Source organism: Conger conger, chromosome 12, assembly GCF_963514075.1.
Source record: "Conger conger chromosome 12, fConCon1.1, whole genome shotgun sequence".
In the NCBI taxonomy this organism is placed as follows: Eukaryota; Metazoa; Chordata; class Actinopteri; order Anguilliformes; family Congridae; genus Conger; species Conger conger.
This window is the reverse complement of record NC_083771.1, coordinates 37486098-37514070: the sequence shown is the minus strand read 5'-3', so window position 1 is coordinate 37514070 and position 27973 is coordinate 37486098. Positions and strand designations below refer to the sequence as shown.

The 27973-nt window shown below is 41.4% G+C and overlaps 1 protein-coding gene across 1 annotated transcript in view; it reads left to right on the top strand.

The window, feature by feature from the left end:
• Positions 1–27973, top strand: part of ap3b1a (adaptor related protein complex 3 subunit beta 1a) — an 83616-nt gene that overhangs the window by 32490 nt on the left and 23153 nt on the right. Inside the window, exons 17-23 of the mRNA XM_061263157.1 lie at positions 793–923; positions 2086–2257; positions 3623–3761; positions 7209–7395; positions 14078–14126; positions 14572–14675; positions 26987–27215. Coding sequence (XP_061119141.1) covers positions 793–923; positions 2086–2257; positions 3623–3761; positions 7209–7395; positions 14078–14126; positions 14572–14675; positions 26987–27215 — 1011 coding nt within the window. The remainder of the gene's footprint in view (positions 1–792; positions 924–2085; positions 2258–3622; positions 3762–7208; positions 7396–14077; positions 14127–14571; positions 14676–26986; positions 27216–27973) is intronic.

The window sequence follows — 27973 nt, the reverse complement described above, 5'->3', positions numbered from 1 at the left end:
AATGGTCGATACTAAAAGCCGTGGCCGCGCTGCTTCCCTTCCTGCCTTTCTCCGTCCCTGTTGGATATTGTAATATGAAATGTGTGGCGGCTAAATGAAAAATGTCTGATACCTCCATTTCCCATTACATAGTGTTTTCCATTCTGTCCGCATACAGTATGAACCCGTTCCCTAAAAAAAAAAAAAAAAAGTCTTTGCTTTAGTTTTATGTGCGGAATATTTCTTTCAGGTAAAATATTGCAGGTTGGTTGCCTCTCAGATTGAGCCGTGCAGGTTTTCCCGCTTTTGAAACACAGTGGGGGGGGGGTCTATTTTAAAAGCCGTCACTTGCCGGAATGCGAAAGAAGGTCACCAAGCTGTGAGCTTCTTCTCTGCTCACAGTAAATATAGAAATTGGTATGTTAATTCCCACCTTTCTGCGGCTGAGGGAGGAGAAGGAGAAAAAACATTAAAATTCCAAATGGGTTTTTGCCGAGACATGTATGGGGACTGTTTAACGGCGCTGTCATTCTTAATATTCACCGTACAGTCATTTTTACAGAAGCTACATTTCAGAGCAACACCTAAACACACTGACTGATTACCTTTTTTATTGACCATTATGTGGAAGATTATTGTAATCTATGGGCTAAAATCAGTTTTCTGACCCATTAGGAGCCTCCTTAGTTTGTATTTATACGGTGACATTTGAGCTCGTTTAGTGCCAATTACCAGTGGCTGTGATTAAGACTGGGCCTTGTGACACTGCGCCCGTTATTTATCACGCTCTTCCTCTCCCCTTGTCTGGAGCAGATAGGGATCGCTTCCAGCTGGGCACTCTGTCCCACACCCTCAACTCCAAAGCCACGGGCTACCTGGAGCTGTCGGACTGGCCGGAGGTGGCTCCTGACCAGGCCGTGAGGAACGTGGAGGTGATCGTGCCGGTAAGGATCCGTGGCACCATGGTCAGGCAGACACACCTGGAGCGCGGGGTTTAATCACAGACGGCCAGTTACACGCCTGTTCTGTTCGGGAAAGAGGAGTCGTGATTGGTCAGAATGAAAATGGGTTATTATTAATATTATGATACACTTTACTGTCCACATTAGGTGAAATTAAGTTTTTCGGCGTCACAGTACAATATAAATACATTAAAGTCATAAACAACAACTCACCACTCCCTTCTGAATTCTCACGGGTCCTTATTGCACATCCCCTATATACTGTATATCTATAAATAAATGATATCTTTTCTTACCAAAATTCAATCTGCCTTTGTTACCAATGTTTTTTCAACATTCTTTGTCTGTACTTCCTCCTTATGGAAGCTATTCAAAATGAAGGTATAAAAGTATAAAAATATAATTTAAGATGCCTAAAGCTTTCTTACGGGTATTTACTACCATCATTATTTCCATCTGTATTCTACATTTTTTTTTTACTTGTACCTAATACCAATGCGAACAGTTTTAGTATTTTTAATTTGCATGAAAATAAAACGATCCGCATCCTCCAAACTGGGTCTGTCTAGGTTTCAGCTGTTGCGCACACCCACGTACAGTGATGATTGCCCGCATACAGTAGCCAGGTGCATCCATGAGTCTAGCTCATTGTCGAGCTGATGTCAATCAAAATGAGATTACTGTGGTGGAAAGATTGTGGCAGTGGGGTAAGCACGCAGTCGTATCCGAGAGCATGCAGGCAATGTGTTGTTTGTGCCATTCTATTTCGCCGCTAGCATACATTACTATGAATTTCCATATTGTTTCGGAGCTGCTTTACTTGATTTGAGAAGTCTGTTTTTTCTGATGTCCACCAAGCCATATGTTGAAGAAATTAGGTGCAGCTCACCATTTCAGAGCTTTGCTGCAGTTTACTATGGGAAAAACATTTATAAGATTTTTTAAAATTATAGGTCTTCATTAATAACTGGCTAACAACTAATCCAAAGTATGTATCCGTCTGTTGGCCCTTGTTGACCGAAAACATTAAATAGTGTTGTACACACGCTCCAACAGCCTGAAGCAGGTTATTCACTTCAATAGGCCCTGCTTCTGGTTGTCTCCCGCTGACACTGACTGGGGTTTGGCTCTTTCTCCTGAGCAGGCCAAAGAGTGGGCGCCCGAGCTCGGAAAGACAAAGCCCACAAAGTCTGACCAGAAGTTCTACTCGGACTCTGGAGAGGAGGAGGAGGAGAAGGAGGCGACCACGGGGAGCAGCAGCAGTGAGGAGAGCAGCAGTGCGGAGAGCAGCAGTGACAGCAGCAGCAGCAGTGCAGGTAGGCCTTGCAGTGGGGCCTGCTGTCTGCGAAAGACAACAGGAGGGCTATCGTCCCCCCGGGCCATGTGGACACTGATATCTACACTATTAATAATGATACACTTACTGAACTTTCAAACAGATCTTAATATACATTCAGTTGTCTCAGCTTATGAAAACTGCTCTAGAGATGATGTTCCAATCCAGTGTAGCGTTGCAGATTGCACTGTTCTGAAAGGGTGGAATATGCATGGCTGGAATATCTTACATTGAGTCAGGATCAAAACCACATTGATCTGGAACTTTTTATTCTAAATGAGTTCACTATTGTTGTCATTATTTATACAGGCAGTACCTATTCACTGGGATTTAAAATGATACTAATCCCAAACACAAGACTTTCTCATCTGTTTCTTGAGTAATCTGTTTATTGTGGGATCCCTGCTGTCTTTTTTAATGTGGGCAGAGCATGTTTATCTACTCGGCCGAGATGTATGTGCCCAAAGTAAATTAAAATATACTCTTAATGCCAAAGTGTAACTGACCTGTTACTCCGCTGACCTGCAAGAAAACCAATTTAAGGAGCTGCGTTTACGGGATCAAAAAGCTGTCGGCCATAACTGTGAGCACACTGTGACTACAAGATGCAGTTCACGTACAAGAGAACCTGATCAGCGATTTAAGCATTCATGAATTTATTGACTTCATTACAAAATTATTTTGTTTCAATTTTATTTTGCCTCATTAGCAATGATGTCATATCAGCAACCTAAGAATAGCTAAAACAAACATAATTTTTCTACCAACTTCCTGTCATTCAGACTGCTGCAGTCTTCTGTGAAAAGCGATTTGAATGTGGTATTACATTTCTTTCGTTGGCAGCTGTGATCCACTGATTACTGTTTCATTAGGTTGTCATTCAATTCGATGGATTTTTGCAAATGGCAATTACTTAGTCTCAATTGTCTGATCTTGGCAATAAGTATAGCGGGTTAGTATTTTCTAATTTTTCTTATCTCCATCCAAAGACAAAACATCTGTCATATTAATCTCAATCAAGGTTTTGACACTACATTTTTTGAAGTGGGAACTTGCTATTCATGTTACATAAACATTGCATAGTAGATTTAGGTAGTTATTTCAAGTAACTCAGTTTCATCACATCTGAAACGTTTGTAGAGCCAATTTGCTGTATTATGACACAGTGTACTGTGCGCTGAAATGTGTTAGTAGTGTATCGATTCAGGATTAGTGTGTTTAAAAACATCACAACGTATGCTTGCCAAAACATATTAATGTTCATATACATTGGTGCATATACAACTTTCATTTTTAGTACAACTGCAGTATAAATGTGGAGGTCTGTCCGTCTGTCTGTCTGTAGAGGAGTCTGGAAGTGAGGAGAAGAGGAGCAGTAAAGGCAGCAGGAGCAGTGACGACTCAGAGAAGAGCTCCAGTCACTCCACCTCCATCAAGAAGAAACGGCTCCAGAGAAAAAAGCCCAACCTGAAATCCAGAGACGGGTACTAATCACCGCCCATTTCTCCCTTTCTCACACTACTGTAAAACCCTGCATCCAGAGACCGGTACTAATCACTGCCCTATCCCTTTCTCACACTACTGTAAAACCTTGCATCCAGAGACTGGTACTAATCACTGCCCTATCCCTTTCTCACACTACTGTAAAACCCTGCATCCAGAGACCGGTACTAATCACTGCCCTATCCCTTTCTCACACTACTGTAAAACCCTGCATCCAGAGACCGGTACTAATCATTGCCCTATCCCTTTCTCACACTACTGTAAAACCCTGCATCCAGAGACCGGTACCAATCCCCTGCTATATGCCTTTCTCACGCTACTGTAAAGCCCTGCATCAAGAGACTGGCACTAATCCCCTGCTATATGCCTTTCTCACCTACTGTAAAACCCTGCATCTCTCATTTTTAGCAGGGGTGGACTCCAAACCCCTGCTCTGTCCACCTCTGTCACACTGCTCTAAAGCACAAATCAAGTGCTTCTCATTTCATGTTACTGAAGGAATCAGTTTGACACCTTCCTCCCAGTGTCAGTGAATCACTGTTGAGTTTTATTTCCTGTCTTAATTTGCAATGACTCGGTGTAAATCGGATTGTTCTGCATTCTTCCTGCAATAAGTATATATTAGAAAAGTTCAAAACGTAATGTCATTTCTCCAGGCAATAACATCTGTCCAAGCCTCACTTGCCGTCTTAATTGGCACGGAGTCTTAATGAGGTCGCTCTGTGTGTTTAAGACATGGAGTCCCCTCCAGCACAGGGGCCGGCCTCTAAACCGCATGACGTGACCAATGCAACGTGGCATCGATAATCTTCATTTCCATCTGTTATGAAGTTATGAATGCCTGTTATTTTTTCAACTTGGTGACACACTCGCCTGCTCCTACCTGCATTATCAGGCTGGCAACACTGCTGAAATCTGATTACCTCCATTAAAGGTGCAATAAAGGGAATATTCTTAAAGTAATTTGCCACACGTTAGTGTGGCTAATGGCTCTGGATTGGCCATTATCAGCCCGTGTTATCACTAAGTGGGATTTTAGTCATTAGCTTAAACCACATGTGCCCCCCGACCCCCGCACATACGCACACACACACACCCCCCCCACCCCCCCACCCCCCGCTAGCGGGCAGTCGAATGCCCGCTAGCGAATGTTTTGGAGGGGGGGGATTTGAGCTGACCCCCATTGAAGCATGGCTGTGACAGCATTACCTGGACCCCCTTCCACCACCCTGAACCCTCCATTACTGACAGTAATTAAAGCACCTCACCCTGTCGCTTCCATAACAAACACAGCATAATGCCCTAATTATGACTTAGTTCATTTAAGTCAGGATTTAATGATTTAAAAAGTGATTTATATTGTTTTTCCTGTTCGGAACAAATGAAATCTGTAGCCTAAATTAATACTGGCTTTTCATCATCGCAAAGTTAAAAAGCCAGTTACCATCGCATTCTCCTCATTAATTTAACATCTGAAAATCCCAGGCAGGCAGGGTAAACATTCATTATGTAGGAGAATTGAAATGGGGGAAAAAAACTCTGATAATGGAATATTAAATTAACTTTGCAAACAAAACAGATTCGTCTTCAGTGTTCTGTCAGACTTGTTGGTTTGAGGTTGTGGTTTTGTAGCTGTTAGAAATGGCAGTTATTTTTAACTTTCCCATAGAGTGATTCTCTGCTTGTTCATTAACCCGCTGATGCGGCTTGCTATTAGATGAAAATGGTTTGATCTTGGCTTCCCAGGAATGCTAGTTTGTTGCATTAAAGCAGATGTTTATATTGTTTTACAGTTACACAAATGCACAGGCTTTAGAGCGGTCTGACGATCTTAAATCGTATTCATTTACTCGGTCAAACTGTGTACTACATTTGAAAGCACTCAGCACATCTGAAACTGATTAGCTTTCAGTGAAAATACACTTTTCCCATTTTCTTCATTCATTAGCTCAGAGTAATTGGAGTGTTTTTTTTGTTTTAGGTTTAGTTTTTTTACTAGATATTTGTGATTTAATTAGATTAAAAGTATATTTTCTGCTTTGTGAGAAAATAAAACATGCAAATTGGCAATATTTGTATTAGCCTAGTCACATAATGTTCAGGAATTTTGTTACAAAACAGTACCTTATATGAGTTTACATGTATGTGTGTGTTTGTATGTGCGTGTGTATATATAGCTCCAGAATTATTGCCAAAACAGATATAAATATATATTATTGAGCCAGTCATTGTCCTGCTGGACAATCCAGCTATGGCCAAGTCTCAGCTTCCTAACAAAGACAAGCAGATTTTCTGCCCAAAGTTGCTTGTATTTTGTTGTATTTATTGTGCCTTAAATAGTGCTCCTGGGCCACTGGCAGCAAAACATTTGCAAAACAATATCTCACCTACATATTTGACTGTAGGAATTAGGTGCTTCTCCTTGTATATATTCCTCTCTTGCTGTCAAACATGTTGATGGTGTGTATGGCCAACAGCTGCTATTATTGTGCTCAGTAAGTCTTCATGCCACCCCTCCAAAGAGTTTGTTGGTATAGATTTTTGAGACTTGCAACCAATCTCTGCAATTCTTAAACTGTGATCTTTGGATTCTTTATGGCTTCCCTCACCATCTGTTGGGACAATGTGCATTTGCGACCTCTTCAATGACAAGTTTTCAACCATTCCATATGTTTTCATTTGTATATTATTGCCCTTACAGTGCTAAGTGGTATGTTTAACTGTTTATGTATTTTCTGTACCTATTACTAGATTTGTGATGGTCAATTACCGCCTGTCTCTTCTGAATTGACAGCTCCTTGGCTTTTCCCATGCTGATGGTTGACAAAAGGATTTTGCATGCTTGTTACCTCATTTTTATGCTCTAGTGAAACAGGAAGTGATGGAATGACACAATATACTTCCTTTTGTCTGAGTTTAGCTACTGTCAGTAAAATAGTATTGCCTGTTTCACATTGTTTGATTTTATTTACAATAATTGTTAGGGGTGACAATCATTTTGACACTTTTGGTTTTCAGAAAAAAATGAAATTTCTTCATAAAATACATGAGAGTAAATGTATTGAAATAAAAGTATATTGTTTACATTGCATTACAAGGCATTTAGCAGATGCTCTTGACGTACAATGAAGTACATGTTTGAACATAACATGAATACTATCTGTGTTATTTATTATATGCAGCCTTTTTTCTTCATTTTTATTAAGGGTGCTGGAGCTGAATATATTTCCACACACACTCTGTGACAACTTTACTAACTATTTATGAGACTGATTATTATTTTATTTTTTTAATGCTGTAACCCATCCACTTTGATATCCAAGGTTGAGTGTCTTGTGTGTTCACTTGGAAGCCCTGAGACCATTGTGGAGCTGAGAGGAAGTAAGGTGCTGCACTCTGGCTCACCACGTGTTCTCCCCATCCTGCAGGGATTTCGGCAACGACAAGCAAAAAGGAGCCAAGCCCAAAGCCGGCAGCGAGTCCTCACAGTCACCGCCCGACTCCTCGGCCGACAGCTCCTCCAGCTCAGCGTCCAGCTCAGAGTCGGAAGAAGACACGGCGTCTGACTCGGGCAACGAGCGGAAGAAGGAGCGCAAGTCCAAACCCAAGTCCAAGGTGAGAACTGCTGGTCTTTACAGAACCTGTGTGGGCTGTTTCCCCTTCTCACTTTCAGTAGGGGCATGCCAGGGTCTTATCCTGGTACTTCTACAACACCTGCTGTCTGTGCCTGAACAATGCCTATTAATAGCCTCCTGTTAGGCTATTTTTACTGGCAATGGTATCATTTTGATCAGTACATGCTTGGGAAATGCAACTCTGAAAAACTTTTAATGGGGCTTTTAATGGTCAAATATTTCTTGGTGTGAATGTGGTGCTTACAGTTGCACGATCGCATCATAGCATACCCTGTATTAGATTCATATTGGTATTGGCCAATAATAGCTTGAAGTGAACTTATCGGCCCGATGCTAAGATTATGGCTGACACGATGGCCAGATATGCTGATGCAACGTACAAGCACGAGAGGGGACGCATTTGATGGGCCACTGATCCTGTAAATTAAGTGTCATGCTCTAAAGGCAGTCTAATCATAGTCATCTGAACCTCTTTTATTTATGATTTATTTTCATTTCTACCAGCAAAACTCAGCAACTAAACCTATACAGAAACTGAGCTCATCTACTGTGCTCATCTACCTCTTTCATGGACACGGACGCATGGTTGCAGTTTGTATTTGTGCAAAAATTTAAAATGGTGCAGAGGTAATATAGATAGTTAAATTTCAGTTTCATTATATGAAATTGCCCTAGAATTTCCACATTGTCCATCCCTACTGTTGGTATCTGGCAACTCAATTTGTCATCATGCCTTTTATCAAATAGAAAAAACCAAGTTCGATATTTAGCTTGCTAGGTTGCTTATTTATTCTGATAAAAGAGCAATACAACACCAACACCTTTTTGAACCTTGGTGTTATTTTCTTCCTGGTCTGAACTGACCACATAATGTTAGCAAGCTAACTTCTCCACCTGAGAAACAGTTTTGTATTTCTCTTAAACTTGCGCATGCACAGCTGCTCATACAAACCATGATTAATTCCTTATGGTACATTCAGTTCAGTGTCAAGCATCAGGCTGGATGCATATTAACTCTTTTGTACAGTGAGCTGGTTTTCCACAACTGTTAATTGGTGAAAAAAACATATTATGTAAATCACCTTGTTGTCAGAAACAAGGTCTTCTGTGACATATCTTCCAGCGGTGTAAGAACCTTTCTGTTTTCAGGTTAAAATAAAAGCTCATTCAACATCTCAACAGAATATGTTCATTATCATAGGATTTTTGTTTTTGTTTATTTATTGCTATAAAAGCCATGATTCTGATTGCTTCAGGTCTTAAATTAACTAAAAGATAGACCATGTTGCGTGACAGCTGTGGATTCTGAAAAACAATAAACGCTTTGGCTACACCTTGTGGGTGGTTTGAATTCATTACATTGTTGAGCAAGGTCAATGCAAATTTGGCTTCTGAAAATGTAATGTTTGAAAATTTCTATTTAAAAATTGAGCATAAACCAGCTGGTAACATTCTGGAAGCACGTGTTTGAAGTTGAATGCCCCTGTTTCAGCTGCCATTAATAACTGTCAATAGTTGGTGAACAGTTGACCTTCTGTGACATTGTTCCTGGCATGGGGGTTAACAGCAGGCTCAGAAGAGTGTCAGTGCCGGCTCGTGTTAGGTCTGTGTGCTAAATGAGGGGCCTCGCGATTATTCATTCGCAAGCTCTGATGCTCCCTGACAGGGAATACTTGAGTAGCTCTGCTTCAATTAATCTGCCTTTTATTGCTCCAGTACCATATTTAAAAATGTGTGACAGATACCCTTTCGATGGAGTGTGATAATTCCCGCGGTTCTGTCACACTTGTGTTAATAATCATTAGGAGGAAGATGAAAGCCTTTATCGAAGAAAGCAGGCATGGAACATCCATTTATAGGCAGCGCAGATTTTAAGATGCACTAAGATTCCTGATCTTTGGTTGTTTCTTTCTCTCCGCCGTACAGTTGGCTTAATCTACTTGGGAAGAACACATTTCCTTTTGTCTCATCATTCGGTCAGTGCTTTTATAAGGCTGTCTGAAATCTTTTATTTCATTATCTCATCTAAAATGTGAAGCTGCAGTAGTTCAGTCTTAAAAGAAAATGAGCTGCCTTCCTCCATGGACACGACATTACTTGAAATGAAAGTACTCCTCTCTTATTAGGCATTGAGTCTAATGCTTTAAAAGCATGCTAGAAGTCCCATCTGCGTAATATAATTTGTGCCACGCATAAACAATGTACTTATAACAGTGTACCAAAATACTATCATTTAGCTCCATATAAGAGGTTTGGTACCTTTTCCTGTATTTATTCTCCCAGTTGATGTTTTTATTATTATTAATAAAATGTTTATATTGCGTGTGTGTCCATGTATACATGTGTGTTTGTGTGTGTTTATGCATATATCCAAAATCCACATGAATAATGCTGAACGCTTGTGTTATGTGCATTCTTGTACACAACACACATTTAGGAAGTGCAGTTTGTGTAGAATCTCCAGCTTTGTTTCTCATTTGTCTCTTCCCACCCCCTCCTGCCCACAGCCCAGTCAGTGTGTTGTGTTTGTCAGTTAAGCTGGAGTGTAAATGCAGTGTGTTGTGTTTGTCAGTGAAGCTGGAGTGTAAGTGTTGTGTGTTGTGTTTGTCAGTTAAGCTGGAGTGTAAATTTTGTGTTGTGTTTGTCAATTAAGCTGGAGTGTAAATTTTGTGTTGTGTTTGTCAGTTAAGCTGGAGTGTAAATGTTGTGTGTTGTGTTTGTCAGTGAAGCTGGAGTGTAAATGTTGTGTGTTGTGTTTGTCAGTGAAGCTGGAGTGTAAATGTTGTGTGTTGTGTTTGTCAGTTAAGCTGGAGTGTAAATGTTGTGTTTGTCAGTGAAGCTGGAGTGTAAATCTTGTGTGTTGTGTTTGTCAGTGAAGCTGGAGAGTAAATGTTGTGTGTTGTGTTTGTCAGTGAAGCTGGAGTGTAAATGCAGTGTGTTGTGTTTGTCAGTGAAGCTGGAGTGTAAATGCAGTGTGTTGTGTTTGTCAGTGAAGCTGGAGTGTAAGTGTTGTGTGTTGTGTTTGTCAGTTAAGCTGGAGTGTAAATTTTGTGTGTTGTGTTTGTCAGTGAAGCTGGAGTGTAAATGCAGTGTGTTGTGTTTGTCAGTGAAGCTGGAGTGTAAGTGTTGTGTGTTGTGTTTGTCAGTGAAGCTGGAGTGTAAATGTTGTGTGTTGTGTTTGTCAGTTAAGCTGGAGTGTAAATGTTGTGTTTGTCAGTGAAGCTGGAGTGTAAATCTTGTGTGTTGTGTTTGTCAGTGAAGCTGGAGAGTAAATGTTGTGTGTTGTGTTTGTCAGTGAAGCTGGAGTGTAAATGCAGTGTGTTGTGTTTGTCAGTGAAGCTGGAGTGTAAATGTTGTGTGTTGTGTTTGCCAGTGAAGCTGGAGTGTAAATGTTGTGTTTGTCAGTTAAGCTGGAGTGTAAATGTTGTGTGTTGTGTTTGTCAATGAAGCTGGAGTGTAAATGTTGTGTGTTGTGTTTGTCAGTGAAGCTGGAGTGTAAATGCAGTGATTTGTGTTTGTCAGTGAAGCTGGAGTGTAAATGTTGTGTGTTGTGTTTGTCAGTGAAGCTGGAGTGTAAATGCAGTGTGTTGTGTTTGTCAGTGAAGCTGGAGTGTAAATGTTGTGTGTTGTGTTTGTCAGTGAAGCTGGAGTGTGAATGCTGTGTGTTGTGTTTGTCAGTGAAGCTGGAGTGTAAATGTTGTGTTTGTCAGTGAAGCTGGAGTGTAAATGTAGTGGTTTGTGTCTGGCTGTGAAGCTGGAGTGTAAATGCAGTGGTTTGTGTTTGTAAGTGAAGCTGGAGTGTAAATGTTGTGTGTTGTGTTTGTTAGTGAAGCTGGAGTGTAAATGTTGTGTTTGTCAGTGAAGCTGGAGTGTAAATGCAGTGGTTTGTGTTTGTCAGTGAAGCTGGAGTGTAAATGTTGTGTGTTGTGTTTGTCAGTGAAGCTGGAGTGTAAATGCGGTGTGTTGTGTTTGTCAGTGAAGCTGGAGTGTAAATGTTGTGTGTTGTGTTTGTCAGTTAAGCTGGAGTGTAAATGTTGTGTTTGTCAGTGAAGCTGGAGTGTAAATGCAGTGTGTTGTGTTTGTCAGTGAAGCTGGAGTGTAAATGCGGTGTGTTGTGTTTGTCAGTGAATCTGGAGTGTAAATGCAGTGTGTTGTGTTTGTCAGTGAATCTGGAGTGTAAATGCAGGGAGGCTAAGAAATAAAATTTGCACAGTGAAATGCGATTTAGCCTGCCTCTTCTCCCTGCCTTCATTGCTCCTGCCGCGCTGTGAAATTCTCATTTTACACACTTTGCTGGTCGGGGCCATGAATTATGCATTGTGCCAGAGAAATCCTCAATCTCACGCTTCAGGCCCTGTGTGCATTACCCTGGTTCCATCTCTATTACCAAGATGAATAGTCGATTGGGGAATATTTGATAGGATATGGTTTTAACTTCATTGTTTGTTTTCGGTATTAAGCCTTTTCTTTTGTGGCACTTTCTCTGGCCTGTAGTAACAGAGTGGAATTTTATGGTTCTTGGGGAGAAGAAGGGGAACGGCTATGAGACCGTGGTGTGCGTGATAAAAGCATTCATAAGTAAAAACGCTTTTATACCATGCCGGCGGCACTGAGACCAAGTGCCGAGGCGAGTGGTTGCGAATGACGGAGTGTGTTGTAATTCCCCTGGTGCGAGGTAGTTCTACCAGAAGGCCGCTGAGTGTTCTCATCACTTGTGACAGCCGAACAGAACGATTGTTTCATAAAAATTAAGGGGGTGAGAACTGAGCCCACAAAATCATGTCAAATATCTTGTGATTCAGAAACTCCCACTCTGCTAGTGTGTACATTATTATTTTCTCTCTAAATTGTATTTATTCTTTTGTCATTTATTTAAGTAGTCTGGCCCTGTTGAGATTAGGCATACAGGCTTTGCACTTGTTTCAGGGAAGGCAATTACAGCACATTTCATTGTATGTTCTCATTTCTTAAGTCCACATTATTAAAGGATATTATTCATACAGTGCTCTGTATTTATAAAAAATCACTTTTGGAAGATAAAACTTTTTTGCCATTGATTCCTACAAACAAAATATGTTCCCTGCTCAAGTCAGAATTACTTGTCTAGCACTGTCATTTGTTTCAGTGATAAGCTTTAGCTAAAGACTGTGCTTGCCCTGGCTGAAGACTTATTTGAATAATCTTTATTGTTTGGAATGACCTTGGCATAAATACAGTGTATTATTAAATAATTGGAGCAATTAAGACATGTGTCCTAGTATGAATTGATATTAATATTCTGATATAGAATGTTCATTTTGTTTCAGTGCATTGTGTCTAATGTAATCAGTTTCATGTTCATGGAAAGGTCTGACGTAAAATTGCAGTTTTACAGTAAAAAGATTTAAAGATTACAGGAATGTAATATAGAGCAACTAACTGATTAGCAGAGAATTTAAAATTAGAATTTATTAATTTGAATTTTTTAATTAATTTTTGCAAGTGGAGTGCACTGTGGTTTACATTCTTGTCTAAATAACATTTGGAAAATCAGCAATTGCTAAGATTGCAATTGCGAAGTGCCTGGCCTATAGTCTGTTTTACAAACTTATGGGGTCAATAATTATCTTTCTGACGCACAATTTCACATTCTGCAATACCAAACAAAGTCTACATTGTTTCGCAAGACAGACTTAAAAGTGTAATTGAATGATGTTTTTGTGTTTTAGTTCATTTAATAACCCTTATGAAACTTGTGAAATGTCTGAAATGTGTTGATTGATGGCATCAGCTATCAATACACACTTCAGAGAAGGGTTGATAATAACACTTGAATGATACAGCAGCTGCTTCCTGTCTCTGGAAGTACAGATATGAGCAATCCCCAGTCTATTTCCAGCACTTCTTCGCAGTACAAATGTATTGATGTTGTAAAAGTGTCTAACATTCTGAGCACGCTGTCGGTCGTGGGATCTTCTCTCTCCGTGACCAGTGTGTGGCGGGAGATGAGGCTGCTGGGATAAAGCCACTCAGGCCTAATACTCGCTTAGTATTCAGTCTCTCTCTCTCTCACACACACACACACACACACACACACACACACACACACACACACACACACACACACAGTATGTGGACACACACACACTATGTGGACACAAACACAGAGACCGACATCTGACATCAGCCAATAATAGCATACAACAAACCAACTTGGCTGATATGCTCAGTTTATGGCTGATATGATGGACTAATATGATGGATTGATGCAATATACATGCGGCAGAGAGGTGATGCATTTAATGCACCCCTGATGCTGGAAATTAAATGAAAATAATGCTGAAAAAGCAACTTAATCCTTGTCATATTAACGTCTGTTTTTTATTTTAGTTTTTTTAAGCTCATCATTCTTTTGTTCCAAACTTCCAAGCAATATTATCTCTAGATCTAGACTTTCTGGAAAATAATAAAGGAAGCAAGCTGTAATAATTTGTCATGCAAATAGAATTTGATACATTTTCCATCATTACTTGTGGTGTACTGGTGTGGTGAACACAGAAACGTATTTGCAGTTTGCATTTTTGCTCTAATGTAAAACAAGGGCATCAGCCAGACACATATGGGTTATTGACTTCAGCACCCATAGCTTCCAGTTCCCTAATCAGTGTTGTCATTCTCCGCAGGTGGAAGAAAAGCCAAAGGCAGAAGTTTCTTTGCTGGATCTTGATGACTGTAAGTGTGCCATTACTACAGTTTTCCTTTGCTCTGTAACCCTGATCTGTCAAACCATTATCAGTCTGTGAGCCCCACCAAATGTGCCTTCCCTGTTCGCTGTGACCCGTTCCTGTAACACGGAATTGCTCTTCTGAAGCACCGTAAGTTTCTTGTTGACAAGTACTGTGAAAATGAATTGATAATGATTCAGTTTCATTATTATTCTTATCTTGTTTTATTAATTCCATTGTTTTCATTCGTCAGCAAGTTTTTGAGATGTTTTTCTTGAAATAGCCTTTTTTTCCTTGGATAAAACATAGTGACTATAATTAATGATGATTTTATTATTGTCATACATTAACTTTTCATACCGCTTATGCACGTGTAGAGTAAGGCATGTGTGGTTTATTAAAATTTCAAAATTGAAAAGAATTCAAATGTTTTTGTTACAATTCTTTTACAGTTACACCAGTGACCCCTGCCATACCCAAGTCTTCCATCCTCTCCCCAAGCTTACTCAGTGATCTGGAGGGCTTGTCTCTGTCCAATGTCTCTTCCACCATCGAGGTGAATGTTTTTCCCTCTTATTTTCCCTGTTAATTGTGAATCATTCCAGTTTAATTTTCTTATTTTTCTTTCTTAATGGTCATGGCTACCGTGGTACACTAGTGAGTGCCAGCAGGCCTTAAGTTGCACTTATTTGATGTCAGGACCTCAAAGCTGCTGGAAGTTGTCGTGAAATGTGGCAGCTGTTTTTTGACACAATGAAAAAACGAGTGTTTTTCTCCTTTGGAAGTCTGTGTGAGGGATGTGGGCTCTGGGGGGATTTTTTGAGTTGACCTTTTTCTCCTGGGCAGATTTCTCCCAGTTAGGACATCAGTAGCAGAGGCATCTCTTCCCCTGTGCAACTCCAAATCCTCATATCTGTCAGGGTCTCTCTCTCTTGTTCTCTTTCTCTTTTCGCTCTGGCTGCTGGGGTGTTGGAGCAGACCCTGTTTCTGATCACTGACCTTTCTCTGCTTGACGACTCTTTCGCTCATGTGAAGGAATTCTCTGTCAGAGTAAGCTGGAGAGAAATGGGTCATCTGCTTTTCATTTTAATGCAATTTCCATGGGAGCTGCTTCCTTCTAATGCACGTTCGTTTCATCTCATGGTCTTGGGATTCGAGCTTAGCTGATGAGCTTTGTAAAATGGACCATTGTGTTATTGCTTCATGTATCCTTAATAGTATGTGACCTGTTAACTTCTCAAGAATTTACTTTTAAAATGTAAAACATTGCTACAGTCTGCCCTAATTTGGGTCTATATTCACTGGTGGACTTGTAAATAAAACATAAGGATGCATAAAAGGACCTTGAAATTGCATCTTAAAACCCCATGTAATTGTATTTATTTATTGTTTTATCTTTTATTTTTCCTCCTAATGCTTGCATTTTTATGACGGTTACCCCGGATATCTTCCCGCTAATATATAGCCCAATATACGGCGTTGTCTTTAAGGTCTTATTAAGCTAGATTTGCTTCTCCTCAGCCTGCCTGAGCCAGAGATTCTTCACAAAGGGATAAAACGTCTCAATGCCAGGCAGAGACCTCAGGTTCAGCGCTACAGAAATATGCTTTAACCTTCCCTTGTGTAAAAGGCCAAATGAATCATATTAAAGAGCTCCGGGCGGCGCGCTCAAACAGTGAGAAATTAATTAGTATCTGAGGAATGGAGATATAAGGCAAATAGATGAGAATGTGACCCTAATATTCCTTATACACGCTGCATTTTCTATTCTTGGAATATGCCCCGACAGGCTATTATAAAAAGCTTCTGGCACTGTAATTGGATATTGCTTTTATAAGTGTGGGCCTGTCTAATGAACAGATAGCTGTGGGTCTCATCAGCTTCTTACAGGGTCAGAGAGTGAGGTTTTTTTCCCCCAACTCTATCCGTTTAACACTAATACTTAATAATAGCAAATTTACGTGTGCTGTTTGTGACAGCCTCCCTTCCTACAAAGGTGTAGGTTTTTCAGTATACCTTAGATATCAGTAATTAGTCTATCATTGCCGGCCTGCTCATTTTCTGGTGGAGTACCTTGTTATGAAGTATAAGTGTCAATTTAAATGTCATTAGTTAACCTCTGGGCAGCTTTCCAGGTTAAGCCCCTGGTGTAAAAGACTGTGGTTTAGCGTTTTGTGCAATCTGACATGGAGGATGGATGGTTTTATCTCTCATGCATATGGTACGTTATCACTTCAGTCTCCTTATTGGTCAGATACGGCCTGGTTGTGGCATATTGGTATCCCCTGATGTTTCTGGGACCATTTTTTCCCTATATGGTCTTAGCATGTTTAATATTGTGTATGTTTAAAAAAATATATTATTATTATTATTTTTTTTTTGCTCATCTATTTACTATTTAGCTCTCGTCCTTGGCCACTGAAAGAAAAGTTTCAGCTTTTAGGAAGGGAAGGCATTGTGCTGCTTTCTTGTAAGGGAAAAACATAGAATATAAAAGCCCTACCACTGATATCTGCATAACTGCCTACACTGTCTGTGCTGTTTTATAATGCCCTGTTACTGTGGCAACGCAGCCCTGATGGATTCCTTCAGTTCATTGCCACGTTTATTCTGTTGCTGTTGTTGGAAAGTTTTGGAAAACAATTATATTTTTTGCTCATTACAATGTATGCTATGGGATAATTAACATTGTCAGTATATATTATTGGTTTGATGACTTGGCTTAGACTGATTCTTAATTCTCTGCAACAACATTGCTACAGAAAACATAATGGTAGTATACAGAAATATGTACATTGTATGCTGGTACTGTAATACTATACCTAATACTATCCAGGGTACAGTTTTTGTAGGACCATTTGGGTTATATACCCTGTTCAAGACTGCAGCAGTACTATAATCTGGAGTCGCCAGTTCAGTGCCAAATGACTTGGTTATTAGCAAGACTGTATCTGTCATGCTACATTGCTCATTCTATTGCAGGCAGTGATTATGACACAGAATATTAAAGAAACTGGTATTGGTCGTCGTGTTGTTTATTTTTTACTACACATTATCATCTTGCAATTATAATTATCATTTTTAAATCGACTTATGTCATTGATGTGGTTTTGCATACGTATAATTTTGTGAGTATAATTATTCTTACACGTTTTCCCCATAACTGTCCATGTTGTGCTGGATAAGCACTCTCACTCAGTGTATTCAGAAAGTAGATTACTTGCTCAAGAACCACAGCACATCATCTACTTTTATGGTTTCCTAATGCTTAGCGTGCAGTTACTTGCTAATATATAATGTATAATGTATGATATCGACACAACCAATGCTTTGGTACAAATATCTCTGATCGATTTATTCACATTTTTCACCCGCAACATTGACACTCCTTCAGTCTTAAGAGACAGCAGCATTTGCTAATGAGGCAAAGACACCAAGACACCGAGCTAGCCAAGAAACCCAGTCCTTTTGCTCCCCTAAAATGGAATCACTGTGTGTGCAAAGGGCTGTTCTATTCCGACACTGATTTCCTGATGCCGGTACATACCCTCAAAGCTGGTCTTACCTAATATTCACTTTTATTTCGAATCCAGTGTGCTGGAATGCAACAAAAAAGGTGTCACCGCCCCAATACTTTTGCATTTAACTGCATGTATACAGCCATTCCACTAATTGAATGGTTCTGTGTAAAATAGTATTTGTCTTTCATCAAGCATTTGCGGTAGACATAGTTGAGAGTCTTTCCGTGTTTTTTTAGCATTGGCTGTACCACTGTGGGTTTCATGTGCATTTTATTGTGCCTTAGCTGAGTAGCTGAGTTGGTTGCTGTATATTCCTGACAGTTTGAGTTGTGCTTGTTCGGGGGAAGGATGTCCCAGATGGAAGCAGTTCACACTATTTGTCTCTCATCAGTATCTATGTTTTTATTAGGAGCTTTATGGTGGAGGAGGTGAGGGCTCTCCTGCAGCACTGAATCACCGCATTGACACCCAGGGAAAGTGTGAAAAATGCTGCACAGCATTGCATCAGTCAGAAAAAAACTGCATGTGTGCAGAGTGTCCAGTCCAGCTTACGGTCAAAATACAGTACGGACCACAGACGAATGTGGACCAGAAATTGGCTTATTCCTTGTCATTATGGTATAGCTTTTGGGTGATCATAAGCATACCATCCCATACACTTGTACCATTCCGACCATAAGCTTGTTTTATTGCTGCCATTTTTTGGTAACTATTTACAGGATAGCCTACCACTAGACAGTGTGCGGGAGATAAAATCGATTTAAGCATTTCTGATAATTGAAAGGCCATTTTACATGTATTTGCCTCTGTTACGTGACCTGAGAAAGCAGAAGTGGCTAAGCATTGCCTGGAGCATTGTGGGAATTTACCGTCATTTGCAGAAAGTGATGACATTCGCAAAAGAAGGATTGGGACCTTGCTTTGTTACCTTTTTCATCTGGAGGTTGATAAATGGTGATTCTGGGCATAATTGTGTTGTTCTAATCCTATATTATAAAAGGCTGCTACTTGCCCATCATGTGTTCTCTCCTTGTTAATCCAGAGTCAGTCAATTAACCTTCAATTACGGCCGTTGGAATGGGAATGAGGCTCCGCTCTGGCCCGAGGCCGCCTCCTGCCTCCGACGCCTCTGATGGAAATTCTCAGGGTCACTGAATATGTCCTATGTCATGTCTGATAGCTCCTAAAAATTCAAAGCAGTTAAATACACCGGAGAACTATTTAGCACGACCTTCTGCCTGCCTGTGCACTGAGATATAAAGGAATGGGCCGTCGCAATTAAGCAGCCTCACTTTCAATCAGGCGTCTTCAGTATGGGTGGGGGAGGGAGGGGGAGGTAGTCTGGCTTTGTCTGCTGTTATACACTGGGCTGGTGGTAGTCTGGCTTTGTCTGCTGTTATACACTGGGCTGGTGGTAGTCTGGCTTTGTCTGCTGTTATACACTGGGCTGGTGGTAGTCTAGCTTTGTCTGCTGTTATACACTGGGCTGGTGGTAGTCTGGCTGTGTCTGCTGTTATACGCTATGCCGATGGTTGTCTGGCTTTGTCTGCTGTTATGCACTGGGCTGGTGGGAGGTGGTAGTCTGGCTTTGTCTGCTGTTATACACTGGGCTGGTGGTCGTCTGGCTTTGTCTGCTGTTATACACTGGGCTGGTGGTCGTCTGGCTTTGTCTGCTGTTATGCACTGGGCCGGTGGTGGACTGTATCACTGAAACCCCCCTCACCCCTCCCCCTACCGCCTGTCTTTGGGGTGGGGTGCTCTCAACCAGGAAATATTTGGATGTATACAGGGTTTTGAGTGACACGTGATCCCGCCTTAAGTGTAGGGGCCTTTTTATGCTAGCGTGAGTGTCCCTCCACACCTTTTTTTTCCCTCCATAGATGGATAAAGAAGTGAAGTGCTTCTTTCAAATTGGAAATAAAGCGGGTTTGTGGGTGGAAGTCTCTGAGTGAAACTCCACTGGGGACTGTGTCCAAACAGAGACCCCTATTGGAGTGAAATGAATCAATAACCGAGCAGATTGCAGCGATGGCATTGCACTGCCTTAAGTGCTTGACTTTTATTTCTTTTGGTAAGTCCGGGATTCTTTTGTATGTTTTTTTTTTTCTTATTCCATATCTATCAGATCACACTTTTATTATTTCACTTGACTGAGAGAACCTTATTTGCCAGGCTGAATGTTTGAATGACAGTATGCTTGCTTCAGTCCATAGCGGCAATCAAAACGGAGCGAGTCAATACTGAATGTGTGCGCACTGTATTAATGCAAGCCTCTTGCAGGCCATTTAGCCGGGGTTTAGGACTGTCACTGGGAGTTGAAGGCCTCGGTTCTGGTGATGTAGGAAAAAAACAAAAAACAAAACAAAAATAAATGAATGGTAAAGAAATGTAGAAAGTCAATTCTATGCATACAGACGTCAGGGGTCCACTGTATTTTTGTATGTGGAAAAACAACCCCAATCTCATTTATTCAGGTGCGATTTTCAGATTTTAAATCCACCCGCCGAGGAATTTGTCTCCGCTGAGCAGTTCAGCCTTTTAGAAAATTACTACATGGTTATCAGTAGCATTTAGATTAACCCGGGTTATTGTGTTTGAAACCCCCCTCCTGGCCAACATGCGTGCTCTAATAACATTTTGACATTAGGATCTCCACGAAATAGTATTTAAGCCCCCTTTCAGCGGGTGGGCAGTTGATAACTTTTCATTCATAATTAGCTCATCGCGAATCGGGAGACATTTCAGGGAAATTGAACTGTCAGTGGGTAGAAACAAGCGTTTGACCTCATCACATTGAGTGGGGCCCATCATAATTTGTTCATTTGGTGCCCATCAGCCCAGCCTCATCTCTCATTCGGCACCTCGCTGACCTTCCCTCTCCAATTCCACTCGGTTCAGCTTTAATTATGACTCAGCAGACCCAGAGAAATATTGCAGCCCGCTCTCAAAAACCCTGAACTGCCACTCAACAAAAGATTGGTTTTTAACAGGTAATAAATGCCCAAAGGAAATAGTGCACCCTGTGTCTGTTCGGTCGGCGTGTGTGTGTGTGTGTGTGTGTGTGTGTGTGTGTGTGTGTGTATGCGCGCACGTGTGTGCGTGTGTGTGTGTGTGTGTGTGTGTGCACTGTCCCTCCCCAGGACGTGGTCCGAATGGTTCTTTTGTTGTCTTTTTTTTCTTCTTGTGCACTGACAGCCAGCACATCTGTGTCTTCCTGTTCGTATTTCTCAATGTTACTATTTTCCAGTTATTAAAGGGTTGCAAATTCATGTAATGAATTCATGTAATGTTGCCAAAATTTTGCAAATGGAACCCAGGATAGAATATGTCAGCACTCTTGTTCGCTTCCATTCTGTTTTGTTTAGCCTTTATATCCGCTACCGCAAGAAAGCATTGTTTCTAGGTAGTGTGTTTGTGTAATAATTATGCGCATGCAACTCTGTCTTCAGTAATGGTGGGCAGCTGAGATAAGGATGCTTCAAATAATGGTGCGCCAGGTGGATGGTATGTACTGTACAAAATGTAAGATTTGAGCGGAAAACGATTGCTGTTATTTTTTATGTATAAATGCCACTCAAATCGGGGAGAGTGTAAATAATGGTGTTTCTCCTCCGAAACGTGAGGTGTTGCTAGTCTGCTTCTTTTCACACTGCACACCCGCTCACATAGAGTCAGGGAAGACCTTTCATGTGTGGCATTTACATGCAGTCCATGGGCACCCGCTAAACCAGCATGGGTTGCTAGGTAATAAAGTTGTTTTCTTTCGAATCCTTACTTAGTCTAGCTTGTCGACATACTGCTATGCTCTGAGTTGGCTTACACTTCAAGTTGATGCATAGTAAGAGGAAAGCAAGCAATTCATACAACAATGGAGATTGCAGTAGAAAATATCAGTGTCTGCTGTTTTAATTTGAACACCGCAAGTACTGTACGATGCTTTTCTTTATGAATAGCTGGCAGTTTTTCTGATGAACAGATAATATGGAAATATTTGCTAGCTGTAGAGTGCTACAGTTTGTTCTCCTAAAATCTGGCCTTGTTTCTGGGGGTTTTCTTTCTTGTGACGACTAGTATGTCTATTGGAGCTTGGCTTCCTGATACGGAAACTCACACCGAATATTAGGTTGTCGGCTCTGCTCTGCTGGATCGCAATATCTGATCTGAACTGAACCTTCCCCAGGGCGATGTAGTGGCCATTTGCTCCTCCCCCTATGGAGACCGTGAGATCCATCCAGGCTTCACAACATGGTGCCTTATCTGAGTGAGCCACCCAGCAGCCTCCATAAGCAGCTGATGTTTAGGTTGTTTCTTCTAGCTAACTATGTTCTGTCTGTCGAAGTAAAATCGGTTCTTAAATGGACCAAGATGTTGGTCTTTGATGGCTACAAGCCACGACTCTAGCCCGTATATTTTGTATGATTAGCTAGCTAGTTCGACACACAACATTAATGCGCAACCTTTTCCCTCCTCATTTAAAATATTTTTAGGAGCTAGGTTTTGGTTGGTCTGTGATAACTGCTTATACAAAGGACAAGCAGTCACAGGCAAAGTCTTGTTCTGTAATTATTGTAAATTTTTATTTACAATAATTGCAGAAATCGGGGAAAAGCACGTAAGTGTAATGTTGATTGGTAAAGAAAATGGTTTCCTTACAGCCTGTACTTTTTATATTTGCTAAAATTACAAGGGGCACAAAAGATGGCTTATATTATACCTTTAAGAGGACAAGAGGCTTTTAGCCTTTTTGTCTATAAATGTCACTCAACAATTGCCTTTAATGAAGTAATTCTGCCACAAAGATAATTACCCCTGTGTTGCATGGAAAGCAGTTCATATATGATTGTGAATGCCTCAATTAAATAAAGGAGCTGCTCAGAAAATGGCTCTGCTTTAAACATGATATTGTTTCCGACAGCGAAATCCATTAATTGAAAAGTCAGCTTTTTCCCATAAGCATATTTGTTTGTTTTGTTGTTTGCACACAGTACTCTTTCCCATTGGGGAAAAACCTCAGGTCAGACAGGTCAAACTGACAGGACTTTTCCCTCGCATGTTTTCTGTATTTCTTAGAGTTTTAACTTTGGGAGTGACCTATGTGGCGAATGAGAAGCAGTCAGTGAGGGGCGGCATTCAGAAAAACCACACACTCTAATAGGCATATTTCATTAGGAATGCTCTTTCGTTTGCTCACCACAAATGTGAAATCGAAATAGATTTTTAATGTATCTCCTCACATCTCAATCGCTACATAAATAGGCCCCCTTTGCAATAAAGTGTACAGTTACAGTGGTGACTTTGAATATGTCAGCAGGATTTTCAGGTCATTTGACAAAAAGGATACAAGTATTGCAGAGAGCACTGAAGGTGAATGCCGGTCTCATCAATCACGATGGCTTTCTTTAAGTTGATACATAATAGACCCCCTCAATCAACTTCCTCCTCCGTTGTCACCCGTTCGGCAAGGAAAAAGGTGAGGTGGCTTGACTGGGAGTCAAGGTTAGCTGACGGCGAAGGCGTTATTTACACTTGGACGGGAGGATAAGTCAGCGTTAGAGGAGAGTCCTCATGGGATGTCCAGTTTGTCAATTGGTGATGATAAGCAGTTTGAGGCCCCGAGCAGACCTTGAGCGGTGACAGCGTCCTGTCAGAGAGGTAAATCTCGGCGAGAGGTATCAGAGATTACGGCCTGCTTTATTGACACGGACTGCTCTAACACGTCCAAAAGTGCTGAAATAAATTTCCCTTTCGTCGCCGGAGCGGCTCCGCGACATGACAGCTTGGTGGCAATATTTGCTTGACCTACAGCATATTAAAGTGCTGAAGGACCTGGAGTGCTGCTTCCGGATGACACAGTGTTGTCGCGTGACCGTTCGCTGCGTGTCCGCCAGTATCTGCGTCTTTGCATTTTTATCATATGGATAGGGCTCCTTGTAATATGAATTTGTCAAATGTTTCAGTCATTAGTCATTCAGTTTTTAATGTCTGCTCACTAGTCAAAGGTGCTTTTAATTTGTGTGATATGGAGCAAAGCTCATATGTGTTTTTTTGACTTGGTTTTGGGCCTCTTATCTTGAGTGCACTGAGTTATTATAGCTAGGCCTTTGTCGAAAGGTTGTCTCAGGAGTGTCTTGGTGTGGCATGTCTTGAGGTGTGCAATTGATTTGACATCAATCCCAATACATCTTGGGATTCAGGCCTGTGGATGGAGATGACCAATCCATAGCTGAAGTCTGCATGTCTCTGGTTCCTCTAATAATTACCAAGGGCCATTATCGTTCAGAAAAACCAATGGTTGTCTGGCAAGCTCATGAGACTTGACCGTACTAGTGCCTTAAAACTGTTCTTACAACATAGAATTTTATTTTTATTATTTATTTTGTTTACAGTTTTACAGTTACAGGTCACAGAAAAGTCAGTTAGAGCTGTTACAGGGTCCTGTTTGATAGAGCCAGACGTTTCCCCAGTAGGTGGATATGGAGCATGGTCACAATTAGAGTTGCTATTCTGGGGAAATGCAGTCATAATTATATAATGTTAAAGTTGTGTGGTCGGTGCGGAGTTGATTATTCAGAACTGACAGCGGGATCACAGTGGCTGGAGCGCTCCGTGTCTGAGTCCCTCTGTGGGACAGTGGGATGCAAGCCGGCAGGTTTCCCCTTCATGGAGTTGTGTTTGGAAATATTGACAGATCATCCAGGGGAAAACAATGGCTTTAATGAACAGCAGTGTACGGCAGTTTGACTTTCTGGGAGCTCGTCGGATCTCCCATGGTCCTGCGCTCTTCTCTGGCTAACACAGGGGCCCGCTCAGTGCAGAGCGTGGAGAAGCAATCTAGCGCATTCATTTCTTTTGTACTTTAACAATATTCCCTCCATTTTGTTGCACGAGTCCCGGCTCTGATTTAATGGAATAAGGCACGTTCCAGTCTGCGAGGGGGCCAAACCCAAATGATTATCTGTCACTTGCTTTTAGGACATGGGGGAGGGGTGCAGGTGTGTGGAGGGAGCCTGAAGGGGGGGGGGGGGGGTTGCTTCAATCCCAGGACCCCTCAGCTGAGGCAGCCATTTCATTAACCCCTTCAGGGCAATATTTTGTTGTTTCCAGGATGGTACAGAGGTTAAGGCTAAACAGGGATGCTTGGCTGCTTTGTGAGATGTGACTTTTTACGGGCCTTTTCTCTACTGTGGCATGCTGGGGGAAAAGGAGGTGGAGCATCACAGGGATCTCAAGCAGGAAGAGTTGATGGGGCAGAACATTTCTAATCCATACTGCTAACTCAGATGGGAGGTGGGGGTTTCCTGTTTACCCAGAATGCCTGTTTGCTCACTATAACCTCAAACGTTTGCAGATTTTAATTATTTTCAAAAGCTTGCATTGGACAGTTTAATACGGAGCCTCAAGCCTACTTTTTTATGAAAGTAATTATGTGCTGTATACGGCACAACACAGACATATGCTAGTTGGTATCAAAAGGAAAAGGATATGTCATAGCTGCCTTTTGATTGTAGTGGTGCAATTACAGCAATCATTTTTTAATATTCATGTTTATGTTTCATTAGGATCTCATTTTCACCGTATGAAACCATTTTATTTGAAAGTTCCTGGGGCTGTCCTTTGGTTCAGAATGAAATACATGGAGTGATCCAGATTATTTTGAATGCCCGGTTGGTTTCGTTTGCCTGGCTTTTGTCATTTCAATAATTCCTTTCGGTGTGCACTGATGTGCTTGAAAATATCTTGAAGACATCACCTTCAGTCTCCCCCCACTCAAAGCTCAACTGTAACGGATTAACACCCACCACTAGCCATCTCAATATAACAGCCATCAGGTGCTGCTTTGCATCCCTCAAATCTACGTGGAATCGATAATATGCTCAATTACCCACTAACTGCAGAGTGTTTGTCATTTTTTTACTCTTCATTTGTTTTTTTCAAGGAATGGTGGCGAGCTCGACACGCCTCTCCCTCTTTTTTCCGTCTGTCTGTTCAGAGCGCGGTAACGGCCCTTATAAATGTTTCAGTAAGTGTTATGTAGACAGTTATGTGCACTCTCATCCCACGCTTATTTGCGTACCGTAATAAACTGTGATAAAATGCGTGTCTTTGGAGCGATGGGCTCCGAGACGCTCCGCGTTTCCTTCGGAAATTAGGTTGTGTCTGTTGTAATTGTCCGACTATTTATACAAACCTGTCACAACATGTCAGGCTGCTGTATTTTATTTATTTTCAAAATCTGGGAGAATCAAATAAATGATGCATTGAATTGCTTATGCTTTATGGACTCCCCTTTTCCATTACTCATTGGTATTAACCTGACGTAAAAAGTACTCGGATGGAAAATCTAAGAACTGCTATGCGTGTGCGTGTTTTGTACGTGGATGGAATAGTTTTGTGCGTTCTTATGTGTGCGCGCAAGAGCTTTCCAAATAAATGCAAAAAGCATTGCTTTGTAAAAATGCAATTGACAAAATCTATGCGCACCCTGTTTTGTTGACTTTTTCCAGCACTTATCTTTGATGTGGCTGCTGGTTCACATTTTTTTTTGGAATGGAAGCACTTCATTGTGTGTTTGCATTTGTAGAAAACGTACAGCCAGAAGTGGTAAATGCTCGACCCTAGGTCAAAGTCTGTGTTTGCCATTTTCTTATACAATGATGCTTGTGGGACATCAAGGCACTGAAATGTAAAAGGGCTTGTAAAATGTATTTAGTTTTAAACGAGGACTGGATAAAGGAAAAGGCTAATGCGGTGATGTTTCCGAGGCAGAACATGCTATTTTGCACAATAACCGTGTTTTCTTTTCCCTGTCAGTCTTTTCCTCTTTCCTTCTCCTCTGCGATAATTAATTTAGTGCTCCTAAACCCTAAAAGCCCTTTTTAGCCTCTGAAGAGCCGGCTTTGAAGGCTCTTGTGTTTTGAGTGATGGCCATTGTTGTTGGGGTTTTTTTTGCCTTTGCCTTCACTGCTCTCCAGCTAACCTCTTTGTCCTTTTTAAAGCTTATGTGTGAAATGGTCCCGGTGCCAGGGAATGAATTTACAGTGTGAGTTGATGTTAATTGGGCCAGCTGAACTGAGGGCATCCGTCATCCATAATGGGGGGGTGTCAGTTCATCTTACTGTAGGGGTGTAAAACTCCCCTTTATGGCTGGGTGCAAGACATACGGAGAGGCTTTCAGCTTAGTGGGAAATTGAGCACTATGCTGTGTAGCCAAAATGTTATTGTTGGTATCCAGAGGTGATTTGACTTGATTTCACCATCCCCCCTGCAGCTTGTAGAAGCACCTACTGTACCTGTGCTTGTATATTGAACAGATTCATGGCATGGCTGTTGTGCTGGTGTTTTCCAGGTCAGCACTCCGGTGTTTGTGCCAGCGAAGTCTCACGAGCTGCTCCACCGGATGAGCGGGAAGGGGCTGGCGGCACAGTACCACTTCCCCCGCCAGCCCTGCATCTACAGCCCCAGCATGGTATCTGTGCAGGTCACCCTCACCAACAGCTCTGAGCACGCCCTGGAGGACATCCACATAGGGGACACCAGCCCTCCTTGCCTCAACATCCATGGCTTTAGCAGCATAGGTGAGCATTGCAAATATGGGCCTAAACCCCACTGCTTCAGTAGCATAGGTGAGCACTGCTGAGAGGGACTGAACCCCACTGCTTCAGTAGCATAGGTGAGCACTGCAAATATGGGCCTAAACCCCACTGCTTCAGTAGCATAGGTGAGCACTGCTGAGAGGGACTGAACCCCACTGCTTCAGTAGCATAGGTGAGCACTGCAAATATGGGCCTAAACCCCACTGCTTCAGTAGCATAGGTGAGCACTGCTGAGAGGGACTGAACCCCACTGCTTCAGTAGCATAGGTGAGCACTGCAAATATGGGACTAAACCCCACTGCTTCAGTAGCATTGGTGAGCACTGCAAATATGGGAGTGAATCCTCCTGCTTCAAAAGAGAAATAAAATAAAAACACCAAAGTAATAACAATGCCTAAACAGTAGAGGTCATGTACAGTAGCAGTGTATAAAAACACTCAATGCTATGGAAAACTGCTGATATAAAACACTAAATATATACTGCTACTACCACAGTGTAGATGAACACCACTGAGTAAACACAGAAGTATATTCAGTCACATAAATGGTGTGTGTTGCCCTGAAACAAATGCACAGTATATCCACTGCTTCAGGAATATAAATGTGCACCACTGGCCAAAAAAGGGACTATGCATCTATCCATATAGCAGCAAATAACAAAATAAACCAAATAAAATACTGAGAAAATAAGTGCCGCTTCAGTAATATACTGGACAAATACGGCTACTGCCAGGTTAAAA